Source organism: Cavia porcellus, unplaced genomic scaffold (genome assembly GCF_034190915.1).
Source record: "Cavia porcellus strain 051 isolate PalLab524CR breed Dunkin Hartley unplaced genomic scaffold, mCavPor4.1 scaffold_27, whole genome shotgun sequence".
NCBI classification, from domain to species: domain Eukaryota; kingdom Metazoa; phylum Chordata; class Mammalia; order Rodentia; family Caviidae; genus Cavia; species Cavia porcellus.
Genome location: NW_026947510.1, coordinates 46,754,853 through 46,778,257, shown reverse-complemented (window position 1 = coordinate 46,778,257; position 23,405 = coordinate 46,754,853). Strand labels below are relative to the sequence as shown.

The following is a 23,405-nucleotide window of genomic DNA, read 5'->3' as shown; positions in this document are numbered from 1 at the left end:
AAGATAAACTTTCAGACCTCAAAGAAAAGATTGCAGTTAGTGAACAGGAAAGGAAAGATCTTTCAAAAATGACAAGGAATCATGAAATAAGAATTCAATGGTTGCAAGACGATGTAAAGAAAAACAACATAAGATTGATAGGTATAAATGAAAAAGGTGACAACACAAAGGATGTAAAAGTCTATTTATTAGAAGTAGTAGCAGAAAATTTCCCAGACATGGGATAAGAAACTACCATACAGATAAGTGAGTCATATAGAACTCCAACTAGCCATAACCAAAATAGATCTACACCCAGACACATAATAATCAACATGGAATTGTTTCTTCAATTGCTATAATTTCAGAAGTTTCAGGTGCATGGCTTACATTTTCTTCTATGTCCATGAGTCCTAGGCTTGTTTGGCATGGGCTGGAGGTTTGAGATTGCATTATACTCTTTTGTTTTGTCATTTTCCTGTGTTCCCCTAGGGTAGTTATTTCTTGGGTTAAGGATGGCTGTCCACACTGGAGGGGGTTTCCCTAGCTGAATGAGGTTGCTAGGCAGGCCTTACCAGGTCCCGAGAGGCACTCAGAGGTTCCCTAAATGGAAAGAGTACACTAAACGGATCTTTAGCATGCCCCACATGGTGCCCCAAGACTCCCTGGCTGATTGGGTCACTGGATGGGGCTCTACCTGCTGCCAGGTGACCCCCAAGGCTGCACAGGTAGGTGGAATATGATGTGCGGGCCTTCAGCTCGTGGCATGCAGCATACTGATGCTTCCCAGCTGCTTGGGATCATTGGATGGGACCCTACCAGGACCTGAATGGTGCACTAATACTCCCTGCTGCTTGGGGTCTCTGGGCTGGGCCCTACCAGGACCCAAATGATACAGAAAGGCTTCTCGATTGCTTGGGGTTGCTGGGATGGCGACCTATCAGGTTCCTAAGGCTGCACAGCTGGGTAGAACATACTGTACAGGCCTTCAGCTTGTGCCATACGCTGCACCAGAGTTCCTTGGCTGCTTGGGGTTGTTGGGCAGGGCCCTACCAGGTTCTTGCCCAGTGTCTTTATGATGAGTGATATACAATATAGTGATTTCTGATGCTGAGCATCACTGAGTAGAAAGTGAGGCTCATAAAAATCATCATCTGGCACCCTGTGAATGCTGCCTCTTCTTCAATGTCAAAATTATCAGGAATGGTAAACATTTGGAATTGATTCAAGACATTCAGGCAGCCACCACAGCACAGCTGAAGACATTTATGAAAGAGGACTTCCAGATCTGCTTCAGAGTGGCAAGAACAACGGGACAACTGTTTTCGAAGGGAGGGAAAGAGAAGGGTAGGGAATGGAAGCATTTTCATTTGTGGAGAGCTTCACAACTCTTCATACTTACCCTTACCTTCTCCATCCAGGAAAAATCTCAGAGCCATTGCCCTGTATTTTTTTTTTAAGGGAAAAAACCTCAGAAAAACCAAGAAGCAAACGAAGCAAAAACAACAACAACAAAAAGACAATAGTTATGTAGGTGTTCAAAACAAGTGGATAGGAATTTAACAATGGTGGTTACATTGCATATTGTTATCTCCAAAATAGGTGCTCAGGTTACCAGATACAGGAATAAAATGAAACAGTGAAATGGAACGAAACACGGGATTTCAAAACAAGACATAAGGAAATCCGCGACAGTTGCTATGATGCATATTGTTATCATCCAAACAGAAGCTCAGACTTTGTAGCTTTAGGCCCGCTGAAATCAATCAGTTACAAGCATTATGGTGTTTTTTTTTTTTTTTTTTTCTTTTTTTGCTTCAATTCCTAAGTTCCTCTAAATCGATCAGTTGCTTATGAGGGTGGAGGTGTGGATGTTTGCTCTTACCTCATGGCTCATGCACCAGCTGGCTTACGGGAAGGCATGCCTTGGCTTTCTTGATTCTCTTCCTCTTCCTTATGGCTGCCCCCAGCTCACAAGAAAAAAATGTGGATTGGCTTCTTGATTCTTTTTTTTTTTTTTTTTTGCTCCAACTGGCTGCCACTGGCTCATGGGAAGGTGTGGCTTGGCTTCTTGTTTCTCTTCCTGTTCTGCATGGCTGATGCTGGCTCACAGGAAGGTCTGTGGATTCTTGGAGTGGGATGGTGGCCAGTTTCTCTTGGAGTAACACTTCTGCTCTATGAGTGGAGCTTTGGAAAAGAGTAGTAAATCTGATCTTCTCAGTTTGCCTCTGTGGGTGCACAATTTTTAATTTTTTTTTTTATCGGTACTGTGAATCGAACTCACGACTGCACACTTGCAAGGCATGTACTTATGCCACTCAGCTAAATCCCCAGCTCCAATCTTTGATTTTTAAGTGACTAGTGCCATGACTAATGTCATACAGGTGCTCTGTACTTTTCTTTGTGCCTCACCAAGAGTTGAGCTTATTTTCTCTAGCTAGCATCTCAATGGAGGAAGAGAGCTCACATCCACTTGACTGCTGTCAACCAGAGTTTAGTCCTCACAAAAAAGTTAGAACTGAGCATGCTGGTGCCTTGCTCTTCCCAGGGAAGTGCAATATTCCTCGTTTGGAAGCTAGGAAAGCACAGTGCCTTATTTTTTTAGTCATATTTTTGTTTCGCTAGTTGGCAGGGATCATGGAGGAAGGGAGCAGTTCATGCTTTACTTGTAGAATCTCACTCTGTCAATATTTAGTATACTTTCTTGAATGAACATTTCTTCATTTGAACTCTTCTTTTAGGGCTGTGTCTAAGCATTTTAAATGCCTACTTGATTTTTAAAAGACCTCATTATTTATTATTATTTTACTGCAAAGCCTCTAATGCTGCCATTCACCTTTATATTGTTGGATTTAGTTGTAATTTCCTTAATGAATGGTAATGTTGGATATGATTTTGGTGTTTTCACAGTTTGCTCTTTTTTGTTGATCTTTTGGTTTTTTTTAAAAAAAACATTAATTAATAGGGTTTCTTTGAAGAATCTGAAATGAACACAGTATTTAATATGTGTAGTATAATATCTTCTGGAAATATGTAGTTTTCTTCTTCATGGTGACTTTTAATAAAAAGAGGTCCTTAATTTAATCACATCTATTATAATTTTTAAATGATTAGTACTTTTGCGTAGCCTTTTAAGAAATCTTTGCCTTCGCAAAGATTCTGAAGATATTCTATGTTATCTTCTGGAAGTCTTTTAATTTTAAAATAATTCCTTACAATTTATCTTGAATTTTTCTCTGTATATGAGGTCAGGTAGGGAATTTCTTTTATTTCTCTAGGGTTCCAATTAAATATGTTCTATTCATTTTAAAAATTCTTTTCTCACTGACTTTTTACCTTTGTCATTAATCAAGTGACGATGTATATGTGGATCTTTTTCTGTAGTTTTCATTTTATTCTATTGGTCACCTGAGTACAGGTGAGAGTACATTAATTCCTGATGCTCTGTGGCTAGTCTTGAGATATGACAATATAAGGCCTACAGAATTTTATTCCTCAAGATTTTGGGGGGCTATTCTAAGGCCTTTCTTTTCCATCTGAATGGCTGTCAATTTATCTACACATGCACACACATACACAAATACACACATAAACAGATGCACATACATACATGCCTATCTGGTGGAATTTTGAGCAAACTTATTAAATGCATAACTCAATAAAGAGAATGTTGATATTTGAATAATAATGAGTCACCCAGGATATGGAAATATTTTATTTCTGTGTTTTTAAAAATGTTTTAAAATTCATCTTTGTAATTGCAGTTTTCAGAGCCTTACGCATCATTTGTTAGTTTTATTTATAGTCTTGGTTTTTCTTCACGCTATTGTAAACAGTTCTGTTTTTCAAATTTTACTTTTAAATATAGGAATACAATTCATTTTCACATATTGACTCTTTTCCAGCAGCTGTGGTCAGTACAAACTCGTTTATTTTAATTGTTCAGAAATACTTAGGGGTTTTCTACCTGTAGTATCATTCCAAATTTTATTTTTATCACTATCACAGATACCATTATTTTTTATTTCTCCCACAGTAGACTTTCACTTTTTGATGCTGAATTAAGGTGTGGTTCATTTCTTTGTTGGAGCATACTTTCTTTGATTTTTAGACAAGCAAAAATTAGCTGTGGTTTACTGAAATAACTGAGCAATCAGTACCACATGTAATCGAATCGGGAATATTGTAATGTAATTGACAAAAGCAAGAATATATTAACTTCAACGTGAAACTTCCTGCTTACAGGAAACCCTCAGCGCATCTTTCTTCCTGCATGAGTGTGTCTCTCCTAAAGTACTTTCCATAAGCTTTGTCTTAAGTCCTAAGTGTATCTATCAGTTTCTAGAAAGACTCATTTTTCCTTTTGCTCATTCTATCCTTCTCTTTTCTTAAAAGGCAATACCAGTCATTTCCTCTACTGTGTTAATAAGTAGTTAATAAGTAGATGTCTAATTTTTCTAATCATTTAATGTGTTAATAAGTAGAAGTGTAATCATTTAATAAGTAAGTGTTAATATGTAGAAGTCTAAATTTTCTAATCATTTTTCCAGTGACTTAATTAATTATAGCCACTAAAAGCTTTTGCTTATTTAGGCCAAAGGATTTGATTAAATGTTGTATCATCATATAATGATTACATTCTAATAGCTTAGTAGCTTTGTATATAAACTATCCCGAGCCAAGTTGGTAGAACCATTTCGCAACATATTATCAGAAAAAATCAGATAACATAAATTTTACACTAGACTTTGGCTTGGTTATGGTTTAAAAATTACTCTTGTGGAGAATTGCAAGAGGTATATATATGTGTCCTGGTTGGAAAACCAGCTTAATAATTGTAAGATTACTTTGTACTAAGAACTAAGGTTGAGATCTTGGGTAACACTAGCTGTGTGACTCGTATGGTCAGTGTTTAAGAAATAATTTCTGACATATTTAATTTAATGAAACATGTCGTCTCAGAGCCAAGTAAGTGTTCTCCATAAATTCAAGGGGATCCTCTTTTCTACTATGTCTTCAGAAGAACTTCTTCATGCTTTGGATTCTTTTGATGTCAGAGAAGATGATGTGTTCCTTGTTTCCTATCCAAAATCTGGTGAGTTTGCTTTAATCCATTTTTTAAAATGTAGAAATGCAGCAGTAGAACTCCAATAATCATTTTTACACAATTATTGTTCAGAATTTTTCCCCTGAAAAAAAAATGACATTAGACATTTAAAAACGTGCCCTGAAAAAGATTTAGTTGTAAAAATTTAAAACTTTACAATTAATGCTTTTGTTTACAATTCACCATAAATACAAATACCTACATATAGTATATATTATAATATATAATTGTATATAAAACGCATACATGTGTCTAATGCTGATAATATAATTACTTTGCATCAGACATAGTGATAACCAGCTAGCATTTGTTCAATTTATATTTAATGATTGATTATATTTTCCTTCAGTACTAAAAAAAAATACTTTTATTGTTAAAGGGATTTTATCTCAAAGCTTATTCTCACATATACATCCATGAAGGAGTGATTGTTTAATAGCATTCTGTAAATTATCAAAATTACTTATATATTTGTTTGATTTAGAGAAGTGGGTGGGGCATATAATTTACAATTGCCTGTTGCTATTTCCTGAATAATGAGCTTATAGAGATGGCACATGCTTGATAGCACAAGTCAACAGCTAAAAAGTCAGCTTCATTTGAGTTGTGTGTACCGTGTGGTCACCATCTGAGACCCACGAAGTCCCTCTTACTGGGAGAAATAGAATTCACATAAGACAAAATTCAGACCTCACAGCAAGAGTGCTTTTTGAAAAAAATATAAATATATATTTTTATTTTATATTTTGGAAAAATATAAATATGCATATTTTATTTTATTTTTTATTTTAGAAAACACATATTTTTATTTTATTTCTTACGTTAGCTGCAAAGACAAATTCATTGCTTGCCTCCAGAATTCTTCAGGGTAAAGTCGAAATGTAATAGGTCACCTGTGAATGAATGTATCTTGTCTTGTTAATTCATTAATTTAGAAAGCAATTTACGTTATATTAAGTGTTCTTAGAGGAGTGGCTAACGTATCTCATATATAGATAATCATACACAGACATCCACTGTATATGCTCATGTTCATGAGCTGACATCGGCTGACATACAAAGCATCAGCTGCTGAAGGGCTCGTTCCGTAGCACGTTTTAAAATGCAGAAATGCAACTGTAAAACTACAATAAACATTTCCACGTGTTTATTTTTCAAAATTTTCCCCCTAGAAAAAATGGTATTAGCCATTTGACTCTGAAATTTTTACAAATTTACCCCGAAGATGATTTAGTTGTAAAAAATTAAAACTTTACTAATGCCTTACTAATCAGTGTAGTTTGTTAAAATAATGCCAAATCCCTACAGGATGAGTCACATTGGCATGAATATGGTAATTATAAGTATTCAAAGTTCAATAACATTAGAATCTAAAATATTCTTACTATTAAATTATGAAATTGAGACAGTGTTAACTCTAATATCTATTCAAATATAAAGATGTTAATGGTGTATTTAATTGAAATTATAATGAGATAAATGTAGAGTAGGCCTGATTTAAACTCATTAGGGACATTGCTTTCAAATTAGTGAGGCGTCCCCCACCCTGTGGCAAACTTTTATTTCTCTGCTCCAATTTACTATTTTCTGCAACACTGCAACAGGCTCACTGTCTACTCTGTGTCAACATAAAGTTATACTTTTTCTGGATTCTATGGTACAGGCTTACATCACCATGATGTTTGAATATAGCATAGATTCATTTTCTGAATACTTTGTGCAACTAATATGTATCTACACAAAATAGAAATACGATTCAGTGCTTATCTTCAAGGGGCAAATAGAGATAAACCACGAAGAGCAGCCACACAATTGTACTTTGGCCTGTGCTGTAATGAATGTGGGAACTGGGTACTTCCAAGGGAAACAGAAAGATGAACAAAGCTACCAGGGGATGGAGGTACAGAAGACGGTGTCTGAAATGTAGTTATTCAGGTGGCTGAGGCAGGAGCACCCTGAATTTGAGGCCAACCTGGGCAATTTAGACAAACCCTATTTTAAAATACAATAAAAATGGCTAGCTGTGCACCTCAGTGGAAGAGCACTCGCCTAGCATGTACAGGACCCTGGATTCAATCCCCTAAACAAAAAAAAGGAAAGAAAGAAAGAGAGAGAGAGAGAAAGAAAAAAAGAAAGAGAGGAAGACATATGAGCTTCTAGGACAAGTAGAATTCAAGTATAAAATATCTGTGTGAATTTGTGAATTAAAGGTCTCTAACCAAGTGATAACATAGTGAATTACAGATCTCTAACCGAGTTATAACATAGTACATATCGAGCCAAGATGACAGCATGAACAGTGTGCCCACACCCTCACTCTTTAAAATGCGACGCAACCTGTAACATGAATGAGCATTTCCAGTGTTTCAGCAGTTTCAATGAGTGTAACAATATATTTATAATAAAACCAATGCTGCTTCCTTGTTTTTATAATATGCTAATTTTCTTCAATGCATTTTGAGAGTGACATTTAATTAAAACTACACTGCATTTTATGTTTGTGTAAAGGCACTCACTGGATCGCAGAGGTCATTGAGAGCATCCCCAATGCTAGAATCTCTCTCACATCTCCTATTGAGTTAGGAGACGTTTCTAAGCTTGAAGAGCTGAAGACGTACTCTGAGAGGAGAGTAATTCCGACGCACTTAAGCTACGACTTGCTACCTGTGAATATCAAACAAAAGCAGTGCAAGGTGAGCCTGTGTTTAAGGACATAACTTCCTTCTTCTAATTTATGTTTATGTGGAGAAATGCTTAGAACAGAAGATTAAGTAGAATCTTTGTTTTTAAAGTCACATATACTGACTATTAAAACATACTTACACATACATGTAAAGATACCAGGTTAAGTATCTCACCCTGTCCTGTGATTTTCTTTTTTTTTTTTTTTTTTCTTTTTTTTTTGTCTTTTTCATTTTTTCCGGTACCGGGGATCGAACTCACGACCGCCTGCTTGCAAGGCAGGTGCTTATGCCGCTGAGCTAAATCTTCGGCCCCCAGTCCTGTGATTTTCTATAGCATGGCATTAGGGTTGAACTTCACTTCTTTTAGAGATGTATGTATAGGGAGCATTTTGGATTTGTGCTTTTATCAGAAAAAAAAAAGTTTAAAAAACAAAGCAAGACACATGTGATAGCTACAAGTTTCATGATAATGAAGCTGGTTCTAACTCCAGCCACATTCTAAGCCTAAAATCAAACCAACAGGCCTGTCCACTGTGCGTGCATCAGGGCACCTCTTCCCGTGTTGTGATTTTGCTCTGCACACACTGTCTGCTCTTCCACGCAGGGGAAGTAAACAAGTCAACTAGGACAGAGTGCCGAAGGGTTTTGTCTTTATCCCCCACAATTCTGTCAGAACGGGGAGGGAGGGTGCATTCATTGGCTTACACTTCCTCACTCAACATTATTCTTGCAAATACTCTAAGATACTGAGAGAAGTCATTCATAAAAATCCTCCTCCTGCTCCTCCTTCTTTCTGAATCAGAACCAAGACTGAGAGGGAGAAAGAGAGGGGGAGAAAGAGAGAGAAATATATATGTTATGTATACACATACATATTATTCATATGAAGAGATGAGAGACAGAAAGAGAGGGGGAGGAGGAGGGAAAGAGACAGAGAGAAGGAGGGGGAGAGAGACAGAGAGAGAGAGATTTGACAGGGGAAATGGAAATGGAGTTTGATTAAACCCAGTAACTGTAACTCGGGGTAACACAAACGACAGTGTTTCACACACAACAATGACTGGTGGCCTTTGTAAGCCTGTGGAAGGAAACCACAGGACAGAGAGCGTAGGGAACTTCTTACCCACCACACTTGAAGCTACAGCCTTCAGGAGTATACCCCTTTCGGGGTGACCCTTAACAGGAACTGAGTTTGTCTGGTCACATTGGTTTCCAGAGCAGGTGACTCTCACATGGGTGCTGGAGCTCTGGAGAGTTGGACAGGCTTTCCAGGCGGGCCTGTCGGACAGGATATTCCTCCCTCAAGCTTTCTCTGCTAGCTCTCACCCTTTCTGGCATTCTGAATTCTCTTCTTTTTTATGTTTTAAAACTCACTGGCATAACATTTATGCCTGCTAGATCTTTTCATGATGTTTCCTTTAGCATTTGATTTCTTTTCCCCCAACTATGAGTCTGCCTTCCCTTAATATCCCCTAACATCCTCCAATGAGTCTTCTGATTTCCTAGACTATATTCTTTGGCAAAACATGAATAAATCGAATCTATTCTTTTACCAGTAGAGAATGTAGATATATAATTTGGAAGATTCTCAAAAGCCCTAAAAACTCTTTACCAAAATAAATATGTCCAACTGATCGACTGGCCTTAAATTTCTGCTACAGTATCCATTTTGCGTTAAGGCAGTGGATTTTTAACTGTTCTGAGAGCCTTGGGCTTTGGTGGACCGGCTCAGGAAGCCTGGGGCAGTTCACAAAGGCCTGATGTGTTAAGGGACTCTGCAGTGATATTGAGATACAGAGGGGCCACTGGGTACAGTGGGGTAAAGGTGGGTCTTCATTCCTGTCTGCAGTGACCTTTAACATCTCTCTGTTAAAGAACAGGCATTGCACCTGTGGACCTGCACAATACTTGGACTATGAACGTGATTTTAAAAATGACTCAGCAAACATGCTCTTATCTAGGTAAACTGTGTTCAAGTCGATTGTCAACCAAAAAGCAAGAATATTTTGCACTTATTAGCTCCTCATTCAGTGTCCAATGGGAATGGCAGTACTCCTATTCAATCCAGCTTCTCACATTGGCTTCTTGAGGCTTCTTTTGTGATTCTAAAACATTCTGTATATCTCCTATTATTATCTCTTACAACACTGCATTATTAAAAGCATGTTTAATTATTTGACTATCAATTTCAAGAGGGCTAAAACCATTTCTGTCATGCTCATAATTAGTCTTTGGATCAGGAACATTGTCCAGTACCTGGTATACAGTGGGTACTATATGAATATTTATTGAATTAAATCCCATTTTCATTGCAGTGTCCATGAAACTGGGAGGGTATTTCAGGGTATTCTTTGGGAGATTAAATTGTAGAAAAGAGAAATTATACAACATTATTATTCCTATAAATAATAGACAAGTTGCAAGGAAACCTTACCGTATATAAATGCTTTGTGATCTCTGAATAAGTGAAAAGTAATTGTATTCCACAAAGGAATAGAATTTTTCCCTACGTTTGCTTCTAAAGCAAAGGACCAAATTTATCATATAAATTTAGAATGTGTGGTTGGTGGCCTGGGAGCGTGAGCATCACCCAAAAGTTTGTAAAAAATGCCGAATGTCAATTCTCTTCCTGGGTTCCCTGAATCCAAATCTGTATTTTAACTTGATTCTGTAGTAGATATTATGCACATTAAGCTTTCAGAGACACTGACTCCCTTTAATTACAGCTAAAGCTGCTCCCAATAGTCATGATTTGTATAGGTAAATGTAGCTGCTGATTTCTCTTAGAAAATGCTTTGTGTTGAGGTTTTCACCCAAGAATAATTGATATTTCTTTAAACAGATCATCTACATCATCCGAAATCCAAAAGACACAGCTGTTTCCCTGTTCCACTACTACAGAGAAAATCCTAATCTTCCTTACATTGAGACATGGGCTGCATTTTTCGAGCTATTCCTCCAAGGAGAAGGTGAATACAGTGACGGGTTTTTAGAAACTCATAACACAGTGGTGAATTTTCTAGCTCAAAACAAAAACATTTCCAAAAGCTTAAATAAATCTCAGCTGCCTTCTCCCTCCCTCACAAAAAAATACACTGAGGAGATGACTTTGAATTTCTTTCAAGCAAATTGTTTCTCACTTTGCCTCTTCACAGTCTCTCTAATCACCTGTGGGTAATAGCATATTAGTGATTTTTTATTGCACTTTTTTTTAATGTTTTCAAAACAGAGATTAATTTTGTATAATCACTGTTTTTTTCCTCATATGCCGCTAATCTTTTTAGTGAATTAATTATGCAGTAATTGCAATACAGATAGGTAGCATACCTTAAATGTCTGGAAAAAATACAAACAAAAGTAAACAAAAAATATAAATATGCACACACAAGTTCCCCAAACAAATGAAATTGTGAGAGAGCTAATTTCATGTCAGGTTTCAGCTGCTCTTTCTGATCCACTTTCCTCCTTAACTAACAGCACACTAGAACCACAATATATGGAAAATAACAGGTCTGAACACCCGTTGATGTTTGAATCGTGCAACCAACATCTCTTAGAATTGTGTGGACTGAGCATGAGCTTCTTAATTCTGACAACAGGATCGCCAATCCCACTGAGCAATGCATTCCATTTCTGAGGTTTCTTTTCATTCTTATGACTTTTCATGCGTTCATATGTGATAGACACTTCAGCTAAGTGTTATGCAAACATTTCACTCTCACTAGAACACCGTGAGGTAGATGTCATTATCCTCCTTTTAGAGCGGAAGGGAATGTAGACTACAGGGTCAAATAACCTGGCCACAGATGCATAACAAGTAAGGAGCAGAGTCAAGATTTAAATTCAGGCATCAGCTTCAAAATCTTTGCCCTTACCACTGTGCCATGACTAGCCCAGAAAAATATCCCTCTGGTTATTAATTTTCTTCCACATGATAGCTTCTAAATATTTGAAGATAGCTAGCATGCCTCCCTCCACCTCAATTCCATTTTTAGAATAAGCAGGGTTTAAATGCATAAATTATTTTTTCACAACAGACCTTGAGTCTGCTTTTGCTCAAGACAGGAACTGCAGTTTATATGTGCCATTATTAACACTGCGCTTTCCACCCTTCCTCATTACTGGGCCACCTCTTTGTGGGTGTGTGGAGCCAGCAGGCGAGGACATCCCGAGGTGCTCGCAACAGAACAGAGTCATCCGTGTTCTACAGATTGTTTTTCTGTGAACACAGCCACAAAGATGCCAGCCGAGATCAGGATGAAGTGAAGCTGTCTGGCCTTGGCAGAGAAGGCTGCCTAGTCAGCACCTCAGCATGAAAAGTCACCACAGAGCACTGTACTGACCAAAAGGGAGGTGAAATTGTGTACCAGATAATCCCAGCTACTTGGGAAACTGAGGCAGGAGGATCACAAGTTGAGGCCAGCCTGGGCAACTTGGTGAGATCTGTCTCAAAGTAAAATTTTAAAAGGGTTAGGGAGTGAAGCTCAGTAGTAGAGGGTCCTGGATTTGATCCCTTGGTGGGATGGAGATGGAGGAAGAGAAGGAAACAGAAGGGGAGGAGAGGGAAGGGCAAAGGAGGGGAAGGGGGGGATGGGAGGCAAAGGAAGGGAGGAAGGGAAGGGAAGGAAGGGAAGGGAAGGGAAGGGAAGGGAAGGGAAGGGAAGGGAAGAGAAGAATAGAGTTTTAGAAGTCAGAAATCTGACTCACTCCCCAGATCTAGGACACATGGGTTAGGTGAGACTGAGCCATTTCTGCACAGGAGCAGTCAGGGAAGTGAGTGAGTTAGGATTTGAGGGAGGGTGAGCCAGGCAAAGCTTAAAGCCAGGAGGTGATGGGATAATTCTGAAAGTGAAGGATGTGGAGAAAAGCATTTACCATAAAAGGAATATTTCAAATCTCTATTTTGAAAGCTAAATTTTTGGTAAGAGCTAAGTCTACAGATAACTAGGAGTAAGTAGTAATCTGAACTAAAAAATTTAACAACACCGTCACTTGAAAATTCCAACCCTTTGGTATAAGTCACTTTTGAAATGTAATACTAATACACTTTCCCGTTGTACTGAAGGAGTCACCGGCAGCCACTGTGTTGAATTTCTTTTGGCTGCCTTAAGTCCTTTTGGGAAATAAATTAATTCATGGATAATAGAAAAGCTGGCTTTCAAATTATGATCAGGCTAAGTTCCTGAATATTCTTAATATTTTGCATAATCTTAATTTTTTAAATAGTGCAGAGGACAGAACCCAGGGTCTCTCGCATGTTAGGCACGAGTTTAATAACTTAATTACTTCTCAACCCATTTCACTTCATATGAGGCCTTGCTAAATTGCCCAGATTAGCCTCCATAGATCACTCTGTCTTAGTCTCCCAGATTTTGGGGATTACAGACATGTACCTGGCTTTTATTTCTTTTTTTGAGACCCAGTCTCACTGAATTGCCAAGGCTGACCTTGAACCCACAACAGTCCTGCCTCAGACTCCCAGACTCTCAAATAGCAGTGCCAATGTTTCAATGTATTCTGAGGGATGCTGTAATATATTTCCTACTGAAAAACCATAGGGCAAGGTCAGTCATCCTTATCCATGTGGTAACTCTGGATCTCTGTCTCTGCTCAGTCACCTAGGCATAGGAGCACTAGCTTCTCTGAAAATCTCAAGACTCCACAGCCTCAGTAGCTGACCAAGTACTGGGCTGTGGCTGATCATGCAAGATGGCGGGCGGGTTATGCCTGTGAGTCTGAGGCACTGGTGACTACAGTAGTCAATTTCCTGAATTTGCATGAGACAAAAATCAGTCTACCCACTAACCACCATTATAACCTGAGAAAAAGTTCACCATTCTTAGACTCAGAGTCTGTTATCACTGATATAGTAATCTGAGTAGTTTTAGAGCCAGTGTTGTGTAAGTCACTGAAATGACCTGTGATTGCTGATAACCAAGGGCTACATTCGGCCACTCTTCCAAGAACATGCTCTGAACCCATGAATCCCTGGGATGGTGGGCTGATTCTGCAATGATGTTCCAATCATCCTGGAAATTCTTGATTTGAACATATATGTTGTTAATTTTTGGACCTTAAAATTTTGAACCTTTATTTCCTCAAAAAACCAAAGTTATGAAAAATTGCACTTATATTCACTTTATTTCAAACTTTAATGTTCATAAGTGTCTAGCACAATGGCTGACAGACACGGATGGCTTAATAAATGTAAGTTCAATTAATCAAAAATTGGCAAAGCTACAGGAAATCACTAGCAGAACAGGTCTTTTACACTTGGAGCATTCATTAGAATTTGAATTTTGGGTAACAAGGGTGTAATGGAAAGATGTATATGGAATAGTTTTTAATTTATTTTATAATTTTTGTTAGTATATGCTTGTAGTATATGCTTGTGTAATGATTACATTCTTTGTGGAAAGTTGCTGCATGTATATAAGATACCTTAATTTTTTATACTTCCTTTTCTTCTCTCTATTCATCTCTTTCCATTTGCAAAAGATCTATTGCTTTATTTCTTATTATCTATCTCTTACTTTTCTCTTTAAATTGCTATGTTTAAAGCATTAGGCAGAGAGGTTATTTTGCATAATAATATATGACTTTTAAACTCTGGAAGATTTTTTTTAAACTGTCATTTAATAACAACAAAGAGACCATATCAACTATAAGTAAATTCCTAAGACTAATACTCAGTTTTGAACTAGATAGCTAATAGAATTTTAAATCTAATATTCTTAAATAAATGTATTTAACCAATACATAAAAAGTAACAACTGCAAGAGTCTTTTTTAAAAATTTATGAATGTTTATGCTAAGAATCTATGACTATAGGAAAACATAATTTGACAGAAAGATAATAATAAATCTCTAGTGTTTTTCTATTTCTCTCAAGAGCTAAAGTGATCATTATAACACAATTGTTGAGAAAATGTATGATAGTAAAATGTGATGTGTATTTTAAAAAATTTATTACAGTAGAAGACACATTGCCATTAATCACCTCAGAATACTTCCCCTCACTCTGAAAGCACTTGTTTCATTGTTTTTGCTATTTCCTGAAGCAATTCTTAAATTCTGACTAGTGAGTGTCTTTAATTTCATTGTAGTGAGTGTCTTGAGTTCCTGAATTGATTTAAAGTGTTTACCCTTCATAGTCATTTTGCCTTGGGAAAGAGCCAGAAGGTGCATGTGGACAAAACCAGTAAATAAGGGGATAAAGACACTGTACTGTTTCTCCAAGCCTGCCTTTCTGTTGGATGGTACTTGGTAGCAGCATTCACTGGGTTTTTAAGCTTTTACCACATTTCTTATCATACTTCATGGGAACTCACGAAACAGGATTTTTAGAAAATGATACGAATCATGAGATAAGTATGTGGTCAAAGTGAGGGGCAGTGTTTTGAAGAGATTAATGGCAATGTGTTTTTTACTGCAATACATTTTTTACTTTTTATTTTATTTATTTATCTATTGGTTTGTTTGTTTGAGACAAGTTACTATGTAGCCCAGGCTGGCCTTGAATTTGCAGTAATTCTCCTGCTTCAGCCTCCCAAGTGCTAGGATTATAGATGTGCACCACCACACCTTGCCTGTAATACATTTTTAAAAGTTGAATATTAACAGTCCTTTTTGATTGCCCCTTATACGTCTCCATTTCTGCTGCCATTTCTCCTGATATTAAAAGAATGTAGACATAAGAAAACGAAACAAAACACCAAAAGACTTGTTAAAAGACATGGCTTAATATCACACAATTATATTTAGTTGAAACAATAACGAAATTGAACTCTTTAAGTAAAATCTCACTTGAGAGTCTAATAAGTAAAGTGCCTCAGTTTGTTTTCTTAGGTAAAGTGGGGAGAACCCAGCCATCATTCTAACCATAGCACAATTCACTTTTCTTCCAGTTGTGTACGGATCCTGGTTTGATCACGTTTTAAGCTGGGAAGAGCACAGAAATGATAAAAACATTCTAATTATATTCTATGAAGAAATGAAGAAAGTAAGTCCTTAATGTTTCAACATTCAGACTGTAAATCAAATTAAGTTAAAACAGGAAATACTCATTGAATTCTGTTTTCAGGTTGCAGGGAATAAATGTGGTACTTTGATAAGACTGGTACTCAAATTTTTAAAACTTTTTTTTTTTTTTTTTTGCTTTTTGCTCAGGATTTTTCTAAAAGCTTAAAGAAAATAACCACTTTTCTTGGAATAAATGTGAATGATAGTGAAGTCAATAAGATTGCTCAGAAAACATCATTCAGTGAAATGAAAAATAATTCGATCAAAGAAAACTATGATCTCAGTCACACGATCTGTGCCCTCACATCTGACAGGAACCTGGTGTTCAGGAAAGGTAAGCATTGAGAAAGCTAGGGATTTGTCCTGGGGACTGTGGAGGTACAGTTGTTTTTCTGTGTTTGCATCATTTTCTTATCTCTGCATTCAGCCACGTGCAAGTTAAAAATACTTGGGAAAAAATTGTGACTGTGCCAAACAATGGTAACTTCAGGTTAAAAATATTTGGAGAAAAAACTATGAGTGTAGTTCAAGGCCAGCCTGGACCACAATAGTGAGTTGTGAGTGGTTGTTATGTTGTGATTATTATTCTCTAAATATAGTATCACAACTATTTACATAGCATTTGCATTGTAGTACACTTTATAAGTCAGATAGAAATGATTTAAAATACATGGTAGATGTGCAGGTACTATGGCATTTTAGATAAGCAGGTTGAGCATCTGAGGACTTGGGTGTGTGCTGGATGAGAGGGGGTCCTATACCTGGTCCCCATGGAGAGGCAGGCACAACTCCAGCTCTATTTTTGATTTGTCATTTTACCTTCAGAGTCCTCCTATCTTGCACAGCAGTTGCATATTTTCATCCTTTAGTGGATGTGCATTAAATGAAATCTTGACTTCCTTCTTTCCAAAATTGAGATTTCCATGCCTGATTAGAGCCAATTGAGACACTGGCATGGAACAAATGGAAATAAAAGTGCCATTTGGTGAACCTTGGTTTAGGTCTGCAGCTATGTGCATTTGCTAACAGTTTACCCTGAATTACACAAGCATATGCAATTAGTCACAGCCAATTGATTTGTGTCTTATTCCCAATGGAGAGGACACAAGAGCGTGCAGGAGACCTATCATTATTTTCAGAGAGAGAAAGGAGTTGATACTGTGGATGGTCCATTTCCCCAACTCACCCAACCAGCCAATTCACCTCCAGAAGCAGGAAGCAAGTGGGGTGAAAATCTGGGATTGTTAGGTAAGGATGTTCTTGGCAAGGAAACACAAATATAAGAAAAATCTTTCACACTAATTCTTCAGTGAAGCTGTAGAATTGTCCTGAAGTTTGTGTAAACTTTTATCCAGATGGAGTAAAATATTCTGTAACTCATGAGGCAAAATGTTCTGCACTTCCATTCTTAGATTTCTCACCAGAAAACAATCTATTGTATTTCCCTCTTTTGACTCACCTGAATATAATTCCTCTTCAAGCAAATATTTACCAATTCATGTAAAACAGGTATTGTCCTAACCTTGCAAATTATTTTCCATCTTGGTGCTTCATTTTCTATTTCCTTGTATCTATAGGACTAGGGCTAGGAAGGTGAAAATTGTATTCAGTAAATATTTAATAGCAATAGTAATAGTTAACTATTATTTCTAGGAACTATACTCAAATATTGGATGAAACACAGCTTTTTCTTTCAGAAGAGCATCATCTAGAGGGTCATAGAAGGTACTAACAGGAATGCTCGTGGCAGGAGCAGATGTGACTAGGAATATAGATTGGTGAAGGAGAGAGTTTTCCCTTAGCTAATTAGGGGGATGAAATGTGTCACATCTGGAACTAAAAGCTTGAGAAATATGTTACCATGACAATGGCGGGAAAGCAATGGATTCCCACAAGACACCATGAGGAAAAAGTTTGGACCACCATGGCATTGATAGTATTTTCTACAATGAGCAGTCTCATGTGGAGAGTAGTGTATGTGTGAGGGAGATAAACATTGGTGCCGAACAGTAAACACTTTGATGGACATTGTGAGGAGCTCTGTTTTCTTTTTCCTGTTTGTATTTTAAGAAGGGGTTAGAAATGCTCAGACTTGTGTTCTAGAAAATAATGGAGTCAGGATGGAAAATTGATTGCAAAGGGTAAAAGTGGGGCAGGAAGACCAGGGAAGAGATTGGTGTGATTGTTCAAGTAGGAAACTTTGAGGTTTCATGATGGGGCAGTGATGGGGGGAGGAGTCACTGTTGGGTGAGGCTCAGCTGGAAAGTGAGTCTGGAGACCACCAGCAGGTTGTGGAACCCAGTGAGGTTGTGTACATGACTGATGGGGTAACTGGACGGAGATGGACACCAGTAGATGCTATGTAACATCCAGGGAAATGAAACCACGCAAGGAAAGTCAAGAAAACAAATGAGGCAGAATCAGGAGGGTCGGCAGGGTCAAACATGGTGAAGTGTTTATCACGCGTGATTTCTGAAAACACAGGTGCCACAACAATTAGGATGGAAGTCAGATGGGTTGACCAGATGGGAGGTAAAGAAGAGGAGCAGCAACAGGGGCCACCTTCCCAGGGGATTTGGTGACAGGGTTAGGAGCAAGATGATGCAGGAGGTTAAGGGCCAGGATAGGGAGAGGTGATGCAGGGAAGCCAGACAAACTTGGGAAAGATACATGCAAAGGAGCTAAAATAAGCACAGGAGAGAAACAGGAAAAGATTGAGAGAGAAACCAAAATAAAGAGGAGAGTGAGAAATGAGGAAGTCTGGTGCTTATCAGAGTCCAGCGTTTCAATGCTGCCCTTTGAGAGTATGGTTAGTAAAGCAATCAATATTCTCGCCCCTTATCCTACACACCTGTGGAATATTACTGTGGGAATGGAGATATTCAATGACCTACCATATTAGCAACCCTGGCAAATGTTCTTATATCACCTTCGTTGTAATCTCAACATTAATGAGTCTAAGTTCTCCCTAATCAGTGTGTTGCATTGAAACACAGATTACAGAGGAAACATTTACACAGTCATTAGTTACCAAGACTGTCTGTTAGGGAATCTATTCTATATGAGGACTTAAGCACAAGAAGGAGATCATAGACTTCATTCGCTTCACTCTTTTTGGGGGGAAGATGGGAACAGAGTCAGGGTCCCACCCTCTGAAACTAATGATTTCAGATACACTCCTAAAGTCTTTTCTTCAGACTCCTTGGTACAGGAGGAATTCTTTACAGAGGTGAATCTGTGCCTGTAGTTGTCTTTATTTTGGTGTCAGAGTTGGTGTTTTAGAAGATGACTATGGTAACCGTGCAGATATGATGACAAGTAATGACACAAGTGTCAGAATTTAAGTCTGTATTAAAAGTGGGAGTCACAGGTGCATGTTAATAGGGCTTACAATAAAAACTCAGAATGGACTTATTAATGAGAAGCCAGGTCACCCATATTCAAATCTTTACTGCAGAGCCATGGAAGTTATAGATAATTATGTAACAATAGCTAGCTAGCATTTATCCAGTCCTTATTCTGGGGTAGGTGCATTATTTGGTAATTTTGGGGGAGTGTACTAGGAACTGACTCAGGACCTTGTGCTTGCCATGCAGGCACTTGTGCAAATGTGGTATATCCCCGGATCCCTACTTGGTCATTCTTGCTTAAACTTGACAATAGATGTGGGCATGGTATTCATGTTATCCACATTTTATGGAGACATCAAGTCTCCATAAAATTCATACAAGTAGGAGATAGAGTCAAGATTTGAATTCAATAAATCTAATTTAGTTGGCTTCCCGTCTTTTTCTTTTAGAATAACTAAAGGCTTATAAATTTTGTTATCGTTTCCAAAAAACAACTCAGTTTGGTTGATATTTTCTATTGTTCCTCCATCTAATTTATTTCTTCTTCAACCTTTATTATTTCTTGTTCTCACTTTGCACTTGGCGTTTTCTTTTTCTAGTTTGTTGAGTATATAGTTAAATTATTGAGATATTTCTTTTTCAGTGTAATTATTTGTCACCACAAAGTACCCTGTTTAGTACCACTTCTGCTAGATCATAATTTTTGCATGTGTGGTGTTTTGTTTTATTTTGTTTTGTCTTGTCTCAATATATCTTCCAATTTCCCTTTGATTTCTTTTTTGAGCTATTAGTTATGTATCTTCTCTTAAACTCTAAGTCTTTCTGTGGGTGTCTGTGTACTAACATGAAAGATGATCCAAGTATAATATGTGAAAAGAGCAGGTGATGATTTTGCTATTTTTAAAAAAAAATGTAGTTTATATGGCTGTATTTGCTTACAAAGAAAAGCATCTAGGTGATATATGCCAACAGATCTGTTAACATGTTAGTTGAGTATATTTATTTGATTTTTAAAATTTTTTTGTTTGCATTTCCTATAACCTATATGCATACATTATTTTAAATTTTACATTTTAAAAGGAAAAAAAAAAGAACTCAAAGAACAAACCAGAAACTAAAAGCAACAGAAGCAAACAAAATCAGATGAAGTCACCTAGAGCAACAGTAGTTTAGATGAACTCATACAGAAGCTGGAAGGGAGAACTGGGAAAGAAAAAAGAAAATTATTCAGGAGCAGTAATATTGCTGTGGGCCTCAGGAAGCTGGCTATGCACTCACATTGGTGTGTTTCAGAGGCCAGATCATTTTCTGACTCAGATCTTCTCCCTGCACTCCTTTCCTTTCCTCCCTTCTGCCCCCTCAAATAGAACAATCCCTCTTTGCTCCTTCTTGAATTCAGTTTTTTGGACCAGATATTGGGAACATCACAAAATTTCTTGCTTGTAATATATTTCTTTGTCCTAGTTACATTGTCTGACATTTATGTACAGCACAGGTATTTATGGAGCACCCACTGGAAGCCACTCAGTACTGAGCTGGGAAACTAGGATTGTGCACAATGAATACATCTAGCCTCTGACTTGGAAGAGGTTATAAGCCAGCTGGAGAGAGAAGATGCTCAAGGACAATATATTGAAGATTGAAATCTAGGCATAAAGTGATGTATCACTGGTCCCTGTACTTGGAGACATACAGGGCTGTAGGTTGAGACAATACATGGCAAAATCAATCAATCACTCAATCAGTCATTCAATCAATCAATCCTACAGTGGGCAAGATCCAGTGTTAGGGTTTGGCAAGTGGGCATAATGGAGTTGAAAAGGGTATTCCGAGGGACTGACCATGTAACCAAGACTGAGAAAAGCGATTCATATGATAGGAGAGGCTGATAGACTATGTGAGGTATATATTTTGTCACCAAACAGCTTACATTGAAACTTGGTGCTTTTGTCTCCAATTCTCCATTAGTGACATTGTAAAATAAATTCCTTTAAAGTAAGACTAGTTACCCACCTCTGTGGCATGCTTTCAACACAGTTTCTGTTACACAGGTACCCAAGTAAAGAAATAAATGAAATATCATATCCATATTAATTTATGGTTTTATGACATTTGGACTAGAATTTACTTTGCCTGCTGTACTAAACCCGATGAGGCTTACATGCTTTTTAACATAAAGCTGACAGATTTCTTTTGTGAGTATTAGACATTTGAATTGGTTCTTGTCTGATTTATCTCCAATTTTTCTAGGAGTGGTAGGTGATTGGATAAACTACTTTACTTCAAAGCAGAAGAGTGTGTTTGATGAACTATTCACCAAGAAAATGAAGCACAGTGAATTGGCAAGACTCTTGGAGGAGATCTCTTAATACAAACAGGAAATGAAACCAATTTTCATTTTCTGCCATGCAGAACTTGGAGGATATAGTAAATATTTTTCGTGCACACAGAAAGCAGATACTGTACTACTTTCCGGGAGAAACAGTTCATTAATGTGTCAAAAGTATTATGCATGAAAGACTAGTATTATCATATTTGGTGATAGTAGAAAATTAGAAGTGTAAAAGAAGTACACAGTTTTTGAATGGCTAAATTATATATCTGTTTGCAGGGTATGCAGCAGGCTCAGGAGATTAGTTCTATTGAGAAAGGCCACATTATTGTAGGTATTGCATAAGCTGTATTAATGTACAACAAATGGGAAAGCGATTACCTAAAATAATAAATATCTCAGAAGAAATTGTTTTCTGCTTGTTTGGATAACTATGGACTCTGGACCAACATTTTTATCTCGACATTCCCTGGTATCAGTGAAGAGATATTCTCCATAACCATAATGAACAGAAACTTACTAAACTAGAAACTGATGGATTATATAAAATGACCACATTCCAATATACTGGTAAAAATGAAAATGAAAATATACATTTTCACGATAACACTGGCTTGGCATTCTAGTATTTTCCCTATCTTAATTCAGTTAAATTGCATGTGTCCCTATTTTTCAACTTTAAAATGTTTAATTTTCCTTGAAATGTTTATGATCCATTATAGTATTTGGACTATGTATGATTCCCTCCAGAATCATTTGTGACGGTAATTCAATCTCTATAATTCTCTCCCTCGTATAATGAGCATTATTCTACAGTTTTAACTTAGAGGACACTGCTATGAAATTTCAGTGAACTTATTTAAGGATTATTATCTAAATGGCAGAAACAAAAATCACAGTATATTGTTTGCATCATCATATAAACTCAAGGCTTAAAGACAAATCAAAACTGTATGTTTGAACTCTGAACTCAAAGCAATGGGTTGAGTTATTTAATTTAGCCAAACACTTTTATTTTGTGTGGCAGTGTATTGTAAATCTATATAAATTTTTATTACAAATTATAAATGTAAATTTTTGGTGAAAATTCCAGATTCTTCATTTAAATGTGTAAAATTAATAAGAAATTAGATGTTCATAACTCTTCTGTATGCTCATATTTGTTACAAATAAAATATTCTTTTTGATTTCGTGTAGTTCTTCAAAATTAACATTTTTGAGAGTTCTCATAATTTTGCGTTTTATTTTATAAAAATATGACAAAATTTCATAACAAAATAAGAGAATAACAATAGTTAATATACTCTGCATCATTTTCAAAGTAGCTGCTCAGAGTACAAGACATAAATCAGGAAGATTCTTACAAAAAACAGATAACACAAAACTTTCCTTTCAATGAACTAGTGACATAAGTGAAACACATTAGCATATATACTAAAATATTTGAAATGTGTAATTTGGGGAAGTATTTGAGTTGCTTCTGACTTCCCATTTCTCTTCTATTTTGCTATTTAGAGATTTACTTACGTATCTCCCTTCCTCAAATAAATGAGGTTACTGAGTGACCAGACCAGTCATATGCGATCGTTGTTGTCTGCATTTAACCATTTGGAACTGAAATTACACCAAATGCTGATGACCAGAGAATGACAAAAGTATCAGAGTAAAGCAAAGGAGATCTGATGAGAATGGCAGAGGAGGGAAACAATAATTGTAGAATGGGTAGACCCAAGCCCTGGGACTGTATATCTTCCCACGATGTTAAAATCACAATTGAAGTCAAGAGAATTGAAGACTGTTTGGTGACACTACAGTGCTCTGTAATACTGTAATATAAGAAGAAGAGACAAAAGTGAATAGACAATGAAAACTAGATGTTTAATTAATTCTGCATCTCAGAGTATTGTTTATTTAGACATGAAGGCTTAATA

The 23,405-nt window shown here is 37.0% G+C and overlaps 1 protein-coding gene across 1 annotated transcript; it reads left to right on the top strand.

The window, feature by feature from the left end:
- Nucleotides 1-4,675: 4,675 nt before the first annotated feature.
- On the top strand, nt 4,676-22,661 carry LOC100721062 (sulfotransferase 6B1-like). Its single transcript, XM_013153048.3, has 6 exons — nt 4,676-5,074; nt 7,595-7,779; nt 10,613-10,739; nt 15,678-15,772; nt 15,940-16,126; nt 21,393-22,661. The coding sequence occupies exons 1-6, from the start codon at nt 4,930-4,932 to the stop codon at nt 21,509-21,511; spliced, it is 858 nt and encodes a 285-aa protein (XP_013008502.2). The 5' UTR covers nt 4,676-4,929; the 3' UTR covers nt 21,512-22,661.
- Nucleotides 22,662-23,405: the final 744 nt, after the last annotated feature.